Genomic DNA, 18155 nt, shown 5'->3' with positions numbered 1-18155 from the left:
CGACTCATTGACTGCAGACGTACTAGGCCACTATGTCGTAGTCCCCAGATGATACAGGGGAATCCAATCCATTGGACCTATATATCCTCAGTTACCGTGCACCTATAGTCCCTCAACCATATAATATCATAGAGACCATATACCAGGCATAATGCTATCAAACTCATACGGTTTCTACTCGAGTCTCGCTTTAATCAGATTCTCGAGTCTCGCTTTAATCAGATTCTCCCGAAAAACTCTTTCTCTCTCAATCCGAATGACGCTGACTAAGGATTTGTTTGAACAAGAACACATGAGATATTCCTCTCATGATACCAAGAGCGGATGATCCTCTATCGACACTCAATAGTCCTCGTAAGGTTGGTTATCACTCTCGATGGTCGGCTGTATAGATCTAGAACCTCCAGAGCTATAAGTCAAGTATCAAAGAGTAGAGTAGTCATACATGACATCCTTGGTTTCTCAAGTCTAATGACCAGATACACCACTGAGACTACAAAATCGCTATTTGATAATAAGACATCATCAACCATCCAACATTCCGTAAGTGGATCAATCAGTGAACTCATTCTCTAATGAGCACCTGTACCGTATCCCTAGTGTCGCCACACAAGCAGCTATGAGACCAACTGCATCCATCATATGGACAAGTATACAGCACACCAGTCTCTCCGGTTATCTCGATGTCCCTCTCAAGTAACCTATAACTATGATTATTTAGAATCCGTGTTTAAAGGCGAATATGTTTCATTATCATGATCTCATCACGATCCGATTCCCATTATACATATCCATGGACATTACAATATATTTAAACAATAAACAATATAAAGTGACAACATATCAAATAATAATAATAAGCAAAAAGACTACATGTCAAGTCACACGTGTCATCACTCACGTGATTAGCTTGCAAGGCACCTATAACTAGCAACATATACTATATAGTAACAATCATATTAATATCATAAACTTAATCTAAAAAAATAATAATAATTTAATAATTATTTTTAAATAACACGTTCAGATAAAACTTTTAAGTTTATCAAATCATAAAAACATAAGATATCAATCCCTCGATAGTTCTCAAACAATTAGAACTCTAGTTAGAATAATTCAATTGACTTAAATCAAACTTAATTCAATTAGAATCTAACGGAACCAATGTCCAATCTTTATAGAACAATTCTAGAATCACCTTAGACGGGCCATATTTATATTTAATTAATTTTAATTAGGTTAGGTAGTGTTGGTAAACCTTTACGCCGTGGTCGAGGTGTCAACACGGCTCAATCCAATCCCGGATGTGCAAGGTTGCCCACGCGGATGCTCGGGTCACATCGAAGTCGGGTCGGGTTAGGTCCAAGCGTCGTCTCCTGAGCGCGGTTCTCCCTCGATGGGTTGTTGTTGCTTCGTTGCTAGTTCTTGCACAAAGGCCAAGGTCGCGAGGGGGATTTCCGAACTCGACCCCTCTGAAGTTTAAGTCAGTGTTGTGGAGTTAAAGGGAGTTGAGTGTCCTCTTTTCCTGATCAAGGAGGGTTAGCTTTTATACCTGCAAGGATGAGTTGGTCGTATAGGGTCAATTAACTACGGCCGGCTTCTCGAGCAGTCGACTTAAGCTTTTGTGCGAGCGCCAACCGACTTGCACGGATCGACGCCGCACGATGTCGCCCCGAGCTTTCCGGGATGACTGTATCATGATGATGTCATTCGTACGACGGGGTTGACGAGCGGCTGCCTGTCACGTGTGTGCTACGTGCCACAACGGATTTGAAGTTCCACATCCGCATTATCGTGTCTGCTTGCTTGGGTCCACGTGGGCGATACCAAAATGTGCCCTATCAGGTAGGTTCAAACTCGTCAAGTTTGTTTGGAATCACCCTAAACTGACTTGAACTAATCAAACTTGTCTGATTCAATTGTTTAACGAGCTCAAACCAATAAATAGAGGGAATTAACTGTCGGATAATACTAGCTCAGATTGAACTAACCAACTTGAGTCTTGGATAAGTCACATGCTTCGCACATGCCTATCTAGGTAATAGGTTGATTTGAGGTACAATAGGTTAGATAGAGGAGCAATAATATGACTAATGCTAGTTAGACAGTTGGGCGGGCCTAACTTTGTACCATAAGTTAAGCCTCACTCGTAAGTTAGGCTAGCGTGGAAGAAAAATATCTTAATCACCCTCCACTTGTCTGCTCCCATGGACAACAATTCAAGGGAGGCTGTTCAAGCCTAACTCCCCTTATCACTCACATAGACAAAATATCAAAGGGAGACATTGGGATAATTATAAGCAGTCCCCTCCATGGATTAGGTATAAATTCAAAATATCAAACTTTTACACGATATATCAATTCAAATCTATCAATAACATTTCATTACCTACAAAATGCACTTATACAACTATAACATAACAACTCACAAAGAGACTTGCCTAAAAGCTTTCTATTACCTTAGCTCAATTCTAACATTTTATCTACCCACAAAGACTTGCCCACAATACGAGGGATGTATGTTTAGAGCCCGCAATGCTCTGTTGGCCCCAAGTCGCCACGTGAAGGCTAACATGAAAGAAAAATATCCTAATCACCCTCCACCTGTCTACCCTCGTTAATAACAATCCAAGAGAAACTATTCGAGCTTGTCTTCCTCTATCACCCGTGTGAACAAAACATTAAAAAGGGACATTAGGATAGTTATAAATTGTCTCCTCCATGGAGTAGGTACAAAAACTAATCATCCATGTTATTGTCATCAAGAGGTTCTTTTCTTAAGAGAAACCAATACTAAAAAAAGATCAAAGATCAACTCAACAAATTTAGCCTGATAACGATCTTAGGTTTTAGGTTTTCATGTTGGATCATATAAAGAAATAATAGCATTCCTGCAATACCTTAAAAAAATAAAAACACTATCACCAACCGCATCCGTATTCACGTGTCAAATTTCTGAATGATACCTTTTAATCAAATGTATTAAGTATATATGAACAATGTAGTCGGCATTGAGATGAATTTGCATTCCTCGACGATTTGATTGGAAGTAACGGCTGCCAACGTCATCCCTACGTGGCATTATTAGTCGTTGTATTATAAGATCGACGAGAACAGCTTGGCGGAGCCCAATCTAAGCATAACCGATAGAAATCCGACATTAATGTCTATTTTTTATTACCTTCGAAATTAACTCGTCAGCTCACTCTCGGCGGTCTCATCCCCGCTACTGCCGTCCTCGACTTTGGCCGCTGCTCCCGGCCGGCCCATTTCCAGCGCTCGAACCAACCTCCCGAGACACGAGGCGTCGTCCTCCGCAGACTTGGGCATCAGGTTCTCTGCCACGTCCGCCGGGGTCATCTTGACCTCCTCCAGCAGCCGCCGGACGGCCTCGAACAGCGGGTGCGCGTCGACGCCCACGTAGTTCTTCGCCAGCACCTTGAACGCCTCGAATCCACAGTGCGACATCTCGATGTGCTTGTCCATCCTCCCCCGCCGTATCAGCGCCGGATCCAGCTTCTCCAGGTGGTTTGTGGTGAATATTATGAGCCTCTCGCCGCCACAGGCCGACCACAGGCCGTCGATGAAGTTGAGAAGCCCGGAGAGCGTCACCTTGCTCTCCTCCTTGTCCTCCTTCTCCGGCAGCAACGGCGGCTTGCCCTTGTCTCCGCTTTCGACCTCTTTCTTCCTCTTGGGCTTCCGCTTACCCGTCAGGTCCAGCGAGCAGTCAACGTCCTCGAGGACGATGATGGACTTGCTGGTGGTCTCGATGAACAGCTTCCTCAACTGGGTGTTGTCCTTGACGGAGGTCAGCTCGAGGTCGTAGATGTCGTAGTCCAGGAAGTTGGCAATGGCGGCGATAGCGGAGGACTTGCCGGTGCCGGGGGGGCCGTAGAGGAGGTAACCCCGCTTCCACGCCTTGCCGATTCTGGCGTAGTAGTCCTTGCCGTTGCGGAAGGCGATGAGGTCGTCCATGATGTCCTCCTTCTTGCCGGGATCCATGGCGAGTGTGTCGAAGGTCGACGGGTGATCGAACACGACGTGGCTCCACATCGTCTTCCTGTACTCGTACGACCTACTGCCGGAAATGTTGGTGTAGAGCTTGCGCTGCCGGCGGCGGCGCCTGACCTCGCGCCCCTCTCGCAAGACGTGGGCGAGGTACGATCCGATGACGAGCTCCCGGTGCCGGCGGTGGAAGGTCAACCGGTAGTGCCGCCGCGCCTCGGCCTCCGGGAAAAAGGATACGGTCTGCGAGCGGGGAGTGCGCGCCACGGAGGTCCACCAGAGCTTGGCGCCCTCGAAGTCGTCGGTGACCTCCTCGTGCTCGTCCATGCTGAGGGTGAGGCTGTCGCAGCCGGCGCCGAGCTCGGCCTTGAGCTTGTTGGCGCGCTGCGAGCAGGAGCCACTGAGGTAGGCCTCGACGGAGGTGTAAGCCTCGCTGCGCTTCAGGCGGTCGCCGGAGAACTCGGAGATGGTGATCCGGACGTAGGGGTAGACGGAGGCAAAGAGGCGGAAGGTGTGCTTGGTGAGGGAGTGCTCGAGGAGGTGGAGGGGGAGGTAGCGGCGGATGATGGCATAGACCACCATGAGGCTGGCCGCGAGCGAGCCCAAGCTCGCCAACCGATCGCTCATCCTCGCCATGGTGGGAGAACGCAGTGGCTACTCGGATCACCGGCAGCCCTTCATAAAGATCGGAGTGATTCGAAGACTCCTCGTCTTCCACTTGTGTCGGTTCGACGAAGAAAACGCAGGCATCGGGAGCGGATGAGATGCCGGCCTCGCACAGGATTCACATGAATTCTTCCCACGCATTGGTAGCGGGACCACCACAATGCCAGGTGTATCCACGGCCCGGGCCGAAAGCCGGGGGCGAAAGGCCGAACGCTGTCTCCGTCAACGCATGCATTTGTTGCAAGAGAGCAGAAAGCAAGGAAGACGCAGCCTCTGATCTCACCCTTCGCTGGCAGTCTCACGCGCGTCCATCTTGGATGACGTAGGCGCGAGTGACGTGCGATTATGATCAAACCGCCATGTTTGAACTGATCTCATCTAACATATCTGAATGCAAAAAATCCTCGTCAAATTAGCAACAGCTAAACCAATTCCAACAACTGCATGCAGTATACAATAAACCTAATCGCAATAAATTGGATAAGCAACTAATGAGGACCAAATAAATTGTCATGCCAACCATCAAGAGCCATTTCAAGTTGGCAAATGGAGAGTAGAGAACGGGGACTGACCTTGAATTCTGCCGAAGTACATGTAGAATTTAGATGGTCACGGTAAGGACCATCTTCTTGATTAAAATCGGTACATGGGTAAACATCCTCTCAGATCTAACTTGGCATCGCGCCTCTGAATGAAAAAAAGAGGCGACAGTTACATCTAGAAATCTGTCAAATGATTACCACAAAAGCATATTATTGTACATGGAACATGTAGAACAAAAAAAAAACGAGGCAACAGTTAGATCCAGAAATCTGTCAAATGATTACCACAAAGGCATATTGTACATGAAACATGTAGAGCAAAAAACATACGAGGCAACAGTTAGATCTAGAAATCTGTCAAATGATTAGCACAAACGCATATTATGCATGGAACATGTAGAACAGAAAAAAAATAAGATGATTCTTTACTTCAAAATTGCTATCAAGTACTTGATAAAGTGGATCAATGGAAGCAGATCAAGATTGCTAATAGATGTTGTCATTTGACAGCCCATCTTGGCGAGAACAACTGCTTTTGTTAAATAGTGACCTTCAGTTTGGCACTTGAGATAATATCCTAAGTAAATAATTGTGCAGAGTTATGAATGAACCAACCTGTTCTCTTCAACAGACCTGCCTAAAAATCTTCCTGGTCTTAGTCCCTAATACTCGGGCCATCATCAGAACTCGTTCCTGGGGCGAGCTCATTCAGGTCTACGAACCTTATTCTTTGGGGCTTATCTGCTTCCTCCCCGATGCTGTCCGTCTTATGCACAACTGGTTGCCGATCTTTATCTGCAGCCTCAGTGTGGTTGGTCAATATGGGACTCATTTTGTTATACGTTATTTCTTTACTGTCTTCTTCTTCCTGAGAAACTTAACTTGCTGTTGAGAGTTCTAAATTATCAGATGCACCAGAATTTGTCTGTTGCATCTGACTCATTAGACTTTGCGGAATCTGTATCTATATCTGATAGCTCATACTGCAGGCAATCTATACATGGTCACACAGCTCTGTTGCTGCATCTTACGGCTGTCTAGAGCTCATCAACTGATCTCAATTTTTTTGTTTCCTGCCTAGTTCGACCAGGAAACCTTTCGTAATAGCGTTGATCCTCCAAATCTCACTAGTGCTCGAGGAATGTTCCTCCTCTATCTCATCTTCCTTCCAACGGAACTCCTCATCCCCCTCTGGCCAACTTGACACCTTTTGCTGCTTTTGACTTCTCAGATATTCCTCATCATATACTGCTTCTCCTAGAATGTCATCATCACAGTTGAAGCCTGCATCAATATCAGAAACAGTATCCACAAAATCCTTTTTCCAAATATTTCTGAGGCCTTCTCCTCCACCTATTGCTAAATTCCAACCAATACAACAGTAAGATACATCATATTAGAAACAAACTATACATCTCAAAACAAGCATGAAAGAGAAGACACCTGTGGTCAAGAGGCTCATCCTGATGTTTGATATTAATTTCTTCATAGTAATTTGATTTTGGGCACCTTGTATCATTGTTAACCAGATCCATTTGCCAACAGCCATTCAATTTACCATTGGTTGAGACATCAGGCCTCCCAATGACTGATCTCCTGACGACACTCACAGCTGAGCATTGTCTTTTCCTAAAACATATCACATAAGACTGAAGCATTAGAAATCGGTGGAGAAGCCTCATCAAGAAATAAACAAGATGCAGAACATAAATGAGAAAAAAAAAAAGAGACTGTATAAATGTTTGGTTATTTTGATAGCTTCATTGATCGTGTGATCTTAGTCATCTGAAAAATTGTTTAACATGAAACTACTACTAATTTGAGTTTGGCCAGAAATCATTAAGAGAAAACCGAAAGAAACTACAATTCAAACAATCATTAATAACCAATATCCACCTTTTAGGATTTGGACATTTTTTATATGTCAAACATTCACAGGAATAGACTTTTTCAGGTTAAATATTTAGTTATGCCCTGTTTAGATAATTTAGCTATGTACATCAAATCAATGAAATATACAAAGACGATAACAGAACTAATCAGGATTAGCAGAAATTTAGAAACCAAATAATAAGATTCAAAAAAAACCAATCAAAATAAACTAATCAGAGATCAATAACACTAATATCCACCACCCACAAAATCCTGAGCAGAAGTACCTACCTCAAATTTAGACAGAAGTAAACATATGAAAGCTCCTAAAACCATTTTCAGCCCTCTGTCATTCCATTATAAAATCCTCGGTGCTTAGCTTAGTAAGAAAAATAACATTTTAAAAATACTGCAAGCTACCTTTCAAAGAAAAATAAAAAAACACAAGCAAAAAGAGCTTTTCCATGTGATCCACAGTATACCTAGAGAAGCAAGTTCAACTAATCTGTAAACACTCGTAGAACATGTCAACTACCAAATCTCTTTATAAACACATTCTTGAATTCAATGATATTCAGCACCATTAGAGAAGCACAAAATCATACTCTTCCAACATGTTTCATGGCTCTAGGAAGGTAAAACATGTAGGTGGAAACCATTCTATATACATATTCTTCATTATTTATTAGAGCATCAAAGTAGAAAATTATTAAACTTAATATAGTAGAAATAGGATAAACCAAAGTATACATGACAGGCTTTCCATCACAAAGGAAGCGGCCTGAGGAAGCTCCATCTGGAGTCACAAAGCTGCCTGGGAGGAGAGCTTCTCTGTGTTGCTTTTTCAACAGCCTCTCTTTCTTATGTTTGAATGCCCAAAGTACAACAGAAATAGAAAAATTATTGGCTTTGAATTACCAAAGACTAATTTAAGGTTAACCATGCCATGTAAAATGAGACTAAAAGCATAAGTACTAAGGTGCAAAGAATCCCATACTTTGTGAATTTTCTTGATCTCCAGCAGAAATTCAAACTTTAATTTCTTCCCAAGAGAGGATTCCGTTCCACTTCTACTTTGAGAAAATTTTACCTGAAATAAAAAATATACTATGCTACCAATTAGAGAAAGAAAAGGAAGACAAAGTTTACTTTCGTAAGAATTAATCTTCATTAATAGAGTTATGTGCTGAGTTTTCTATAGTTCTTTTTTTTATTGTTAATGGTTATAGACTTTAGATTAAGCCACATCACTATTAGAATAGTGCAGTTTAAACTACCAAAACACAGATGACATCACTCAATTAAAACCAACCAAAATGGAGAAACTCACTGAAACTTCTTGGAATTTATCCATGTTGGTTGTAACAGTTACCCTCTGGAAAGATATATGTGAAGCAAATGACAATCCCTTTGCCTTCACCTTCTTTACCTCAACCTGTCTAATTTCACAGTACAATGGATGGCCAACAGTTGGATCATCTTCGTACCTGCAAAACAAAGAAATGAAGGAATTACTAAGTGTTAACCATGACACTTGCAATATGACTACAAAAGGTAGTTTAAAATAAATATGCAAATGTTTTGGGTGGCTTCTAAAATAACCATGAAGTTTATCAGGATACCAATAAGAAATCCAATGTTAATGATCACCAATCCTTGCTTTGCAAGAGTTGAATGCCTCATTTTTAATGAATCATCAATAAGATTTTGAATGTCTTCTTGCTGCAAAATGAAAAAAAATGAAGTCAACTTCTAGTATCAAATCAACCAAGCAGAGTTAAGTACATTTTCAGAGCTCAGTTAGTCATGTCATAATGTTGATTATCAAAAAGCTAGAGATTCAACATCGCATATTCACAATTATATGATATATAAGTATCAATTGCATCATAGGATTCAGAAGTACCTGTAAAAAGTTTGAAATGATTGATAAGGAAACAATTCTTGAGACAGTAACCTATATGGTGCTAACAAGTCAAAATCAATTATTAGGATATAGTACTCATTTATATGGTACACTGGATAACAACACTAATGAATGGAGAGTCATTTGATTCATCTAGCAATGACAAGTGCCATTTGAAAGGAAACAGTACCAGTTAACATATTATAGTGTGGACAAATCTGTAGTGCAACATGTATAATGTTCATCCATGTCAACTTATGAAAGCTCTATATAATTCTAGATCGGAAGTTTCTAATCCTTTAGTTTATGATATTTGAGAAAGCACGTTTACTTCAAATAAGCAGAGAAAAACTAAGGGGGAAATGCTTAGTTTTAAAAATTATGAAGCTCCTAAAAAATTTGTCAGCTAAAGGGTCATCCATTTCGTCTCAAAACAAGCACTCAAAGGTATAATTTAAAAACAAAAAACGGAAAACATATTCTAGATGTTTCCACTGTGTTCCCATTCATTATTTTTCTCTTACTTGCTTCTCCGTTCAACAATGCACCAGTTCTTAATCCATGTAGCTGAGGGTGGCAGTTGGTGATGGCAAATATGGTTGATGCTGAATCTGATGATGACTAGCAATCAGCAACAACAATCAACAACTGAAGATGGGAATAGTGGTGGTTGACAACTGACAACCAATTACGGGTAGCAGCTGCTGACAACCGGTGGAAAATGGTGAACAGCAAACGCGTAATGAAAGGATTGTAACAGGAGTTTAACCAGCCAGAATTGATGGACAATGATGTCTTCCAATGGCAGCGGAGATTGACAACCAGGGACTAATGGCAAGTCATGGAGGGCAGTGGTTGGAGGTGATGGAGGTCGCATTCAGTGACCATTAGCAAACATGGTGGCTACCATCAATCAGTGATCAAGGATAGTGGTGACTTTTATTTGGCAAGGTACCACATAATATGTTTGGCAATTTTTTTTCTTCTCCATTATTTCTGAAATGTTGGAAAAAAAGCTTTCTACTTCCATTGCAAAGTGAAAAATTATGGTGTACCATCAGACACATTAACAAAAAGGTCCTGGGTCCTCCTCTTGCATATACAAGTTATGACAGCTATACAAGCCGAATACCAAAAAACATGAACAAGAAAAAAAAAAGATATATGTCTTATATACAAAGCAAAAAAAAAAAAAAGATACCAAAGAAGCATAAATGTTGACAAACATCATTGTAAGACAACTCAGGAAGTGGAACTAAGACAGTAAGTGCAAGGAAAGTGCTTTAGCTATACATTTTTCAGGTTTATGTACAAGATAAAAGCCAACATCCATCAACAAAGGGAAAACATAAATAATAATTAAACATTGTCACTTGCAATAAACGCATTAAACTTTCAAATTAGTATTATTATTCATCACAATAAGCACCTCAACACGGATGCTACATAGTGCTTTAGAAATTAGCATATGTGGGTTAGGACCAAGAGTCATATGTCTCGATCTTCTTTCTGCAAAACTTAACAGTCAGAGTTCATCAGTATTATCAGATGGATATGTTTTTAAGTGTCTTAGACTCCATAGATACAAAGAACTCACCCATGGGATGCAATAATTGGTATGTCCCCATCAGTGACCTGCGGAAAATGACCATTAGATTAGCCATTCCATGATATCATCTCTTTGCTGTAATATCTCAGCGAAAATAATTGAACAAGCTACATACACAGTGCCACCAATCTTAAGTTGCTGCAGAGTGCTGTAACCCAGGTTGAATGCCCTATCGCAATGCGAGAAACTGGAGGGATTGCCTGTCAACATGCCAATAGGTTCTTATGAAACTTATTCAAATCCAGATTTTTAAGGTAACAGACAAGTAAATTCCGAGGAATACCAGCAGATATACCCTAAAAATGCTACCGGATGAGAGATCATTTCCAAAGCCAGGAACATGGAGGCAGTTGAGGACGGCGGCGAGCTCCCACATGGAGCGGAGCCCTCACCGTGGCAGCTACGAAGGAAGCGGGGACTGGACGATCGAGGTGATCACCATCCCAGCCTTCTTCCGCTCCTCCTCCTCTCTACGGCGGCGGAGCGCAGCGGGAGTTGCAGGCGCGTCGGAAGCAGGTCTTCCGGGGGGAGGGTCGGCGGGCAGGGGTTGGCAGTCGTCTTCCAGGAAGGAGGATCCGTCCGCGGCTGGCGCGGCAGGGAAATTATCGGACATGGGGGGAAGAAGTGTTCAGAGGGAACGAGATCGACCGGTAGGAGCCGCGGGGAAGCGCGAGCTGCGGGGGGAGATGGTTCAAGCGGGGAGGAAGAGAGGAGGCGACGGAATGGGGAAGAAGCGGTGGCCATAAGAGAGTGAGAGTCGGTAAGAGGGATCGAGGGAGAGGTCGGCGAAGGCTATTACGGTGAATTACGATGATTTAGGATCAATTTTACTTGGGAGATTACTATTTATAATCATGTTATTTACGACCCAATAATTTTTGAATATTTCTGAATTATCTTTTTTATGTATGACCTTAATTTATAATTTAAGTATAATAAAATCATTTCACTTCTCATTTATATTTTTTTCCTCTTTTTTCGCCTCCTTCACCTCTTAATCATTATAAATGGCATAAAATAATTAAAAAAATTATATAATAAAATGTAAAAAATCAAACATTGAAAAGAAAGATGTGAGAAATAATTTTTAATATTTATTTTAATAATTTAATATTTTTTAGTTATGTATATTCTATAATAATTCAGAAAATATAATCTTCTAAGTCAATTATATCAACCTAGAAGATATCATGTTATTTGCCTTCGTAAACTATCCGGTATAGTGCATAAGCGGTGGGAAGAGTTTACTCGTAGGATAAGCAAGCGAGAATTATGAAAAGAAAAAAAAAAGGACAAAAGCAAAATTAAATAAATTATTAATAATAAACTATTTTATTAATTTTTAAAAATAATTATAAATAGTAAGAGGATCGTAAATTGTAAGAATAGACATTGAATAGTAACCTCCTTATTTTAATTGAAGATTGGAGATTACTATTTAGCACCATAAATTTACTATTTAAAATATTATTTAAAAATTTAATATTTCTAAATACCTTTTGTAAATAGATAGAAATATCCTAATCTTCTTCTTTTTGGATGACGATATTGAGAGGGCAATGAGAAAGGTCCCGAAAGACAAGAAGCGAGGGAGCGTTGAGTGTCAACATATAGCATGGATCGACAATCGACGATGACGAGGGAGCGTTGGTATCGATAATCATAGGGTTATGGGGAAGAAAAAAGATAAAATCGATAATATTAAAACTATAAATAGTAAAATAATACTTTTATTATTTTTAAGAGAAAAGGAGCTATAAGTAATAAACTATATAAATATTTCTATTATAGTTCAATTTTTTTAAAAAAATTAATATTCCTAAGATGTTCCTATGCAAATGAACTTAACTTTTAATCAACCCACTCGGTGGAATGTGACTAACACTTCGGTTAGACCAATGGAAATCGATTATGGATTATCTCTATGTTGGGTTGTCCAAATGATGTTAGACAATAAAGTGACGTTAAAGTTTTTCTCGTTTCTCGTGGAGTCCGAAGTAGTTTTGGGTCAAACGACATAGTGGTGTTGAGCAACATGAGTCTTTCTCTGTCATAGCAAAGTCTTCATCTTCACCGAGTGATGAATGATGTCACAAGATGATAGAATTGCATCGAGTGATGTCAACATAGCTAGGGTTTTATCAAATTAAATTAAATAAGAGATTATGGGAAATAAAAGTATCTCTGATAATTGAGGGACTATAAATAATAAAAATATATTTTATATTTTTTTAGGGGTTGTAAATACCAAAAAGGATTACCAATTATAAGCTTCTTATAATTTGGAAGGAGGTCGGAACATTATTGTTTTTCTTATAATTTAGTTTTCTCAAATTATTGACTCTTTTCCCCTCTCTTTTTTTATAATTATTTGTTAAATAAATTCTGGTTTTTTATTCTTTCATCAAATCAACTTATCTTTTTTTTATTATTTATTGATGTGTTTATTGGGTTTATAAGCAGTCTAATTTGTCTCTTATTATTCTGGTTTTTAATTTATAAGCAGTATTTATATTTTTTTATATATTTCCCAAAGAGCACCTTCATATTAGGGAGTGATTATTTTTTATTTTAAATGCAATTTAATGATGAAATTTCTTAGGCTTTGTTGTTGGGTTTGAGTTGAGCTAAGTTGACTTTTGGAAGGGAGGTAGCACCAGTTTATTGTTTTCTAGTAATTGTCCTCTTTAGATCAACAACATTCTTCGGAGCATAAGACATTAGATTAGTAATCATGTAAACAAAAAAAAAACCTTGTAAATTATCAAATAATGGATGAATAAGCTATATCGCAATGATTGAAATTTAAAGAGCTCTCCTTGTTCAAGCACTTGGCGGTACTCCTTCATCTCTGGCAAACTGTAACCTAATAAATGAAGGTATCCGACAATGACATTACTGCAGCAACCAGAAACCTGACAGATAACTTTTCCTGTTCTGTTTTAGTATACATCTTGTTAAGATTTGTCTTGTTGGCTCATCTCGCCCAAGAAAGTGATTGGAGAGGCTGAGACCACATATTTGGTATGTTGTTTTGCTAAAGCAAGCTCCTCATGCATCAAATGTGTCTAAAGATTAGGCTATCCAGAACAAAAGACCACCTCATGAACATGAGGGAGGAGACCCGAAATATATGGTCAGGAAGTTTGTGATGGTAAGAAACTTATAGTTTGGTTGGATTAATTGTTTGATGGAGGGTCCTCTTGTCATTAATTATGTACCTAACAGTGTTAATGCCAAAACTTATTGTCTGGGACTTGTGAGATTTCAGAAATGTGAGATAACGTCAGTAAATATCAGATCAGTAGCTGAGAATATGAACTAATCTGATCACCAAATGATGCTGGCAAAGCAATCCATAAAGAATGTTTGGCATGCTATAGAAAAGAGAGCCACATCTCTTGTGATAAATGGCACAACAACATGGTCTCAAACACTGCATTCATTTTCTAGCTCTGTGTTAGCCTTGATTGATCATTGAAACCCTTTTTCTCTTGCAGCAGCAGAGAGGGGCACTTTGATTTGATCCCTTCTCTTCATCCATTGTGTAGCTATATAGACATAGAAATCAATGCACATTAGAACAGGATGCTGACATTAATTTTAATGATTATTATAGAGATATCAATGTACATTAAGCACTGAGATCATAGCCGGAACAGTCGGGATTACGAGAGAGAACATTTGCAGTAGTAGTAGTAGTAGCTGCTGCCTCCTTAGCGATCCATGGCCGTGGCGCCTTCAGCCTTCAGCCTTCAGCCTTGGACTTCTTCTCAGGAACAGTTCCATCGTTCCCGGCGAGCGCCCGGTACTTGTCCTTCCTCGTGAAACGGGTGCACTCGTAGGACAAAGTGGAGGCTATCGCCCGCTGTATGTAGTTGGCCACCTCGTGGCTGGACTTGCCGCCGCTGCAGGTGATCTCGAGCGGGAGCTTGTCGAGGAAGGTAACCTCGTAGGCTGGACTGGGGTTCATGAAGAAGTAGAAGGGGTCCATCCCCTTCCACCCCCTCGCCGTGGTGCCGTGGAACATGCTCATTCGGCTGCAAGTCGCCACCGGCACGATCTGGTCCGTGAGCTCCGCGAACAGCGCCGAGAAGCGCAGCAGGAAGGGCTCGCGGCAGGTCGTCCCCTCGGGGCAGATCGCCAGGTCGCCCTCCTGCAGGAGCTTCCGGATCATGGCGGCGTCGCGGGCGCGGTCGCGGCTGAGGCGCACGGTACGGATGGGGGAGAGTATCTCGGAGAGGCGGGAGACGGAGTAGGTGACGGCGGCGATCGGGCGGCCGAGAGCGACGGAGAGGAAGACGGGGTCCAGGAGGGTGCGGTGGGAGCAGACGAAGAGGACACCGGAATGGGCGAGGGACGTGGAGGCCGGGGGAGGAGGCGTGCCGCGGACGGTGACGCGGACGCCGAGAGCGCGGAAGGCGTGGTAGACGTAGCGCATGGGGAGGAGGGCCCCGGTGGCGATGCGGAGACAGGCCAGAAGGAAGCCCGCCGGGAACCAGAGGACGGTAACGAGGGCCAGCAGCGGCGTTGGCTTCTGGACCAAGCGGCCGTCGTGGAAGACGACCGGCTTCGGCAGCTTGTCACTGGCGACGGCCCCGCATCTGGGTTTCGATGGCACCACATACGCCTCCTGTGTACATAACACCAAGCATTCACTTCATGCATAAATATAAATATAAATATAAATATAAATAAATAAATAAATATATATATATATATATATATATATATATATATATATATATATACTTTTCAACTTTTGAAAGAATTGATATGCAAAAAATTCTTATATATATTATTTTTTATTCTTAGACAATGAAGATGTTACAGCTAATTCCAATACATTCTTATATCTTAAATATTGATCGATGTGGTGGTATTCCATACTCATTTATCAAAGATAGATAATTCAAAAATTAATCTGATTTATTTTTTTAAATAATTTTCAATATATTCTTATGACTAAGTTTTTTATTTAAAAAAAAATTGATCTAAAAACTATTTAAGATTCGTGCAATCGTTGCTAATTCTCTTTCTTTCTCACAGCGCCGTTATCTGCCTCAAGAAACGCAAACCGTAGTGTTCATTCTATGCTCCTCTCTCATGTCTATAGTTACGTAATGCATGGCTTTTGGAAGAAGCAGCAGCGCGCACGTACCTGACAAAGACTCATGAAAGGGAAGTCGGTCTCCCGATCGCCCAGCCCGATCTCCGGCGACGCCTCCGGCAACTGCTTGCGGAGCGCGGCGGCTTTGTTCCTTCCAACGAGAACCCCCGGGTGCACGGCGAACCCCGTCAACCGGCCTTTGTACGTCCCGAGCTCCGTCCCGATGACGAGGTCAGCGCCCAGGTACTCCTTCAGGAACGCCTCCACCATGATCCTGGGGTTGGCCGTGAGCACGCACCGCCTGCCACACGCCGAGAACACCCGCCACGCCTCCGGGTGGACGTCCGCCAAGTAGAACTTGGGCAGCACCGCCCGCGCCGCCAACTCCACTTCCTCCACCCGCGCGCCCGCCAGCGCCGCGAAGATGAGCACCTTGATCCCGGCCGACTCCGACAGGAAGTAGTAAAGCACGCCAACCAGCGGCGCCGCCAGGAGCAGGAGCAGCAACCTCAGGACGCCACCCACTTCGAATGCGACGAGCGCGAAGTAGGGGAAGGAGCTGCGGCCCAGGAGCAAGGTGCCGTCCATGTCGGCCACCACCGTGTGCCCCTCCCGCCCCACCGAGGTGCACTGGTCCACGGTCTTGAAAGTCGCACCCCGGAACGCAACCATTTCGGTGCTGTCACCACCCCCCCGTATCTGCCAAGACAGACAGAGAGAGAGAGAGAGAGAGAGAGAGAGAGAGAGAGAGGAAAGGGCAGAGGAGAAGCTACTTTTAAAGTTGCATGCTTTCCTGCGGTTGCATATATAGAGCGGGAAGGTAGGTGGAGAAGGAATAGTATACAAGGCATGAAGGAGAAGTGTTGGTATGTAGTTGGAAATGGCCAAACCTGTTGCTAGTATTTTATTGCAGAAAGGCCATGGTTTTGCTTGGGATTAAACGTTTATTCCCAGGAGAAGGAAGCATTCTCCACCAGCGAATGCTCTTGGGAATCATCACCACATTGGTGCCATTCAGCAGGAGAAAACAAGAGCTTTCCGTGTCAACGCATGCTTTCGCTGTGGCAGATTAAGACCCGGTGGTGGCGGTGGTGGTGGCGACTCTTAGCTGCTGCATTGCTGGTTCCATAAATGCCACTTCCATGAGCTCCCTCACCAGAGGGGCAGACATGGATATCACCTGTGTGGATCTCAAAAAGACTGATGCGAGGTGTGGTGACATATTCTCTTTTTCTTTCTTTCTTTCCAGTGCTTTTTATAACTATACAAACAACAAGTAATGATGCTTCAAACAAGTAATAACAAAATCAAATTGATAAGATAATTCTTGACAAACAGTTTGAATATATTTTGTGCACACTATTGTTGTGATGTTGATGTTTCACAAAAAGTAGGTAGTCGAATATGTATGTATCATCATGCCATTGATATCACTTATCCAATTCATAGTAAAAGAAAGTTACAAGGATAAAAGATTCTTCTACTTGGTCGTGAATGATTATCGACACAATTTAAAAGATAAATATTTTTATTATAAAGAATAAATAATAAAGACAGGATTCGAGCTCAGGATCTTACGATATCCTATTAAATTTTTTACCGGTTAAATTATTCGACACATTCACTATAAATATTATTCGATGATTCTTGTTATTATTCCATTGATATCACAGATAAAGTTTGTATTAAAAAAAAAAGATTATGGGACCCGGATACATCTTAATAAATACTTTGAAAATTATGCAAGTAGCTATTAATGTGATGTTGGAGCTTCACATAAATAGGTAGTTGAGGATGTAATTAATATCCATTAATTCTCATGCAATCGTCCGAGCTACGTGTAATTTTGCAAGCTACAATAATTTGGACATCTCCTTTACTCTGACTAATTATGAAAGCAATGTTCACTACGCTATCTCGAGAGGTCACAATTCAAAGGACAGCATTGATTAATTCCCATCAATAGACGTCCAAATTGCATAGCTACAATGACGATGACATTTCTGTATTCTAATTTCTTGCCAATGCAATTGTTTTCGACATTTTTTTTGGGGGGGGGGGTCACAAAGTTAAATATATGTCAAAATAATAATTAGATATTAAATTGGCTTACCTACATTGCGCCGACCACGACCAAACTCATGTGTGGGCTCCACAATGTGGGTTTGTCTAAAGGCCACCTGTTCTGAGTAAAACATCCGGGTACGAATTTTGGCATAGGGATCATTACCCTTTTCATTCGCTTACATTATTTGTGCTTAAACCCTAATAAAATTATGGATATGGTTTATAATTTTGTCATTCCTGCCGATGCATAATCCATTAGATTATCTTTTATCTAAATAAATTTTAATTATTTTAGTATTATTTCATATATATGTGTGCGTGTGTGTGCACGAGCGTGTGTGCGCGTCCGTGCGTGTGTGTGTATAAAATTATCGACAT

General features: G+C 41.6%; 2 protein-coding genes across 12 annotated transcripts; both read right to left on the bottom strand.

The window, feature by feature from the left end:
• Nucleotides 1-3145: 3145 nt before the first annotated feature.
• On the bottom strand, nt 3146-11371 carry LOC135612475 (AAA-ATPase At3g28580-like). 10 transcript variants are annotated; one of them, XM_065108826.1, is made up of 11 exons: nt 10884-11371; nt 10716-10800; nt 10421-10626; nt 8708-8807; nt 8416-8572; nt 8083-8175; nt 7836-7945; nt 6657-6842; nt 5829-6572; nt 5244-5358; nt 3146-5058 (listed from the first exon to the last, which is right to left on the bottom strand). In XM_065108826.1, exon 11 carries the CDS (start codon nt 4639-4641, stop codon nt 3190-3192), a length of 1452 nt encoding a protein of 483 aa, XP_064964898.1. In that variant the 5' UTR covers nt 4642-5058; nt 5244-5358; nt 5829-6572; nt 6657-6842; nt 7836-7945; nt 8083-8175; nt 8416-8572; nt 8708-8807; nt 10421-10626; nt 10716-10800; nt 10884-11371; the 3' UTR covers nt 3146-3189. The 10 variants fall into 10 exon arrangements, with proteins under 10 accessions (XP_064964898.1, XP_064964894.1, XP_064964896.1 ...); XM_065108822.1 differs by lacking the exon at nt 7836-7945; XM_065108824.1 differs by having other exon boundaries at nt 6657-8175; nt 10421-10508; nt 10589-10626.
• A 2821-nt stretch (nt 11372-14192) lies between these two features.
• Nucleotides 14193-16917, bottom strand: LOC135583608 (glycerol-3-phosphate acyltransferase RAM2-like). Of its 2 annotated transcripts, XM_065108818.1 has the most exons (3): nt 16601-16917; nt 15762-16409; nt 14193-15233 (listed from the first exon to the last, which is right to left on the bottom strand). In XM_065108818.1, exons 2-3 carry the CDS (start codon nt 16380-16382, stop codon nt 14349-14351), a joined length of 1506 nt encoding a protein of 501 aa, XP_064964890.1. In that variant the 5' UTR covers nt 16383-16409; nt 16601-16917; the 3' UTR covers nt 14193-14348. The 2 variants fall into 2 exon arrangements, with proteins under 2 accessions (XP_064964890.1, XP_064964889.1); XM_065108817.1 differs by having other exon boundaries at nt 15762-16917.
• Between the last annotated feature and the right edge of the window lie 1238 nt (nt 16918-18155).

Source organism: Musa acuminata, chromosome BXJ2-5, assembly GCF_036884655.1.
Source record: "Musa acuminata AAA Group cultivar baxijiao chromosome BXJ2-5, Cavendish_Baxijiao_AAA, whole genome shotgun sequence".
Lineage (NCBI taxonomy): Eukaryota > Viridiplantae > Streptophyta > Magnoliopsida > Zingiberales > Musaceae > Musa > Musa acuminata.
Note: the sequence above shows the minus strand (reverse complement) of the source record. Positions and strands in the feature narration are given on the sequence as shown.

Bases quoted from the DNA above. Each gene is read 5' to 3' on its own strand.
- LOC135583608 (XM_065108817.1), bottom strand. From the start codon at position 16,382: ATGGTTGCGTTCCGGGGTGCGACTTTCAAGACCGTGGACCAGTGCACC. The intron at 15,234-15,761 runs GTACGTGCGCGC...TTATGTACACAG, and splicing joins CTTTCATGAGTCTTTGTCAG to GAGGCGTATGTGGTGCCATC.
- LOC135612475 (XM_065108820.1), bottom strand. From the start codon at position 4,641: ATGGCGAGGATGAGCGATCGGTTGGCGAGCTTGGGCTCGCTCGCGGCC.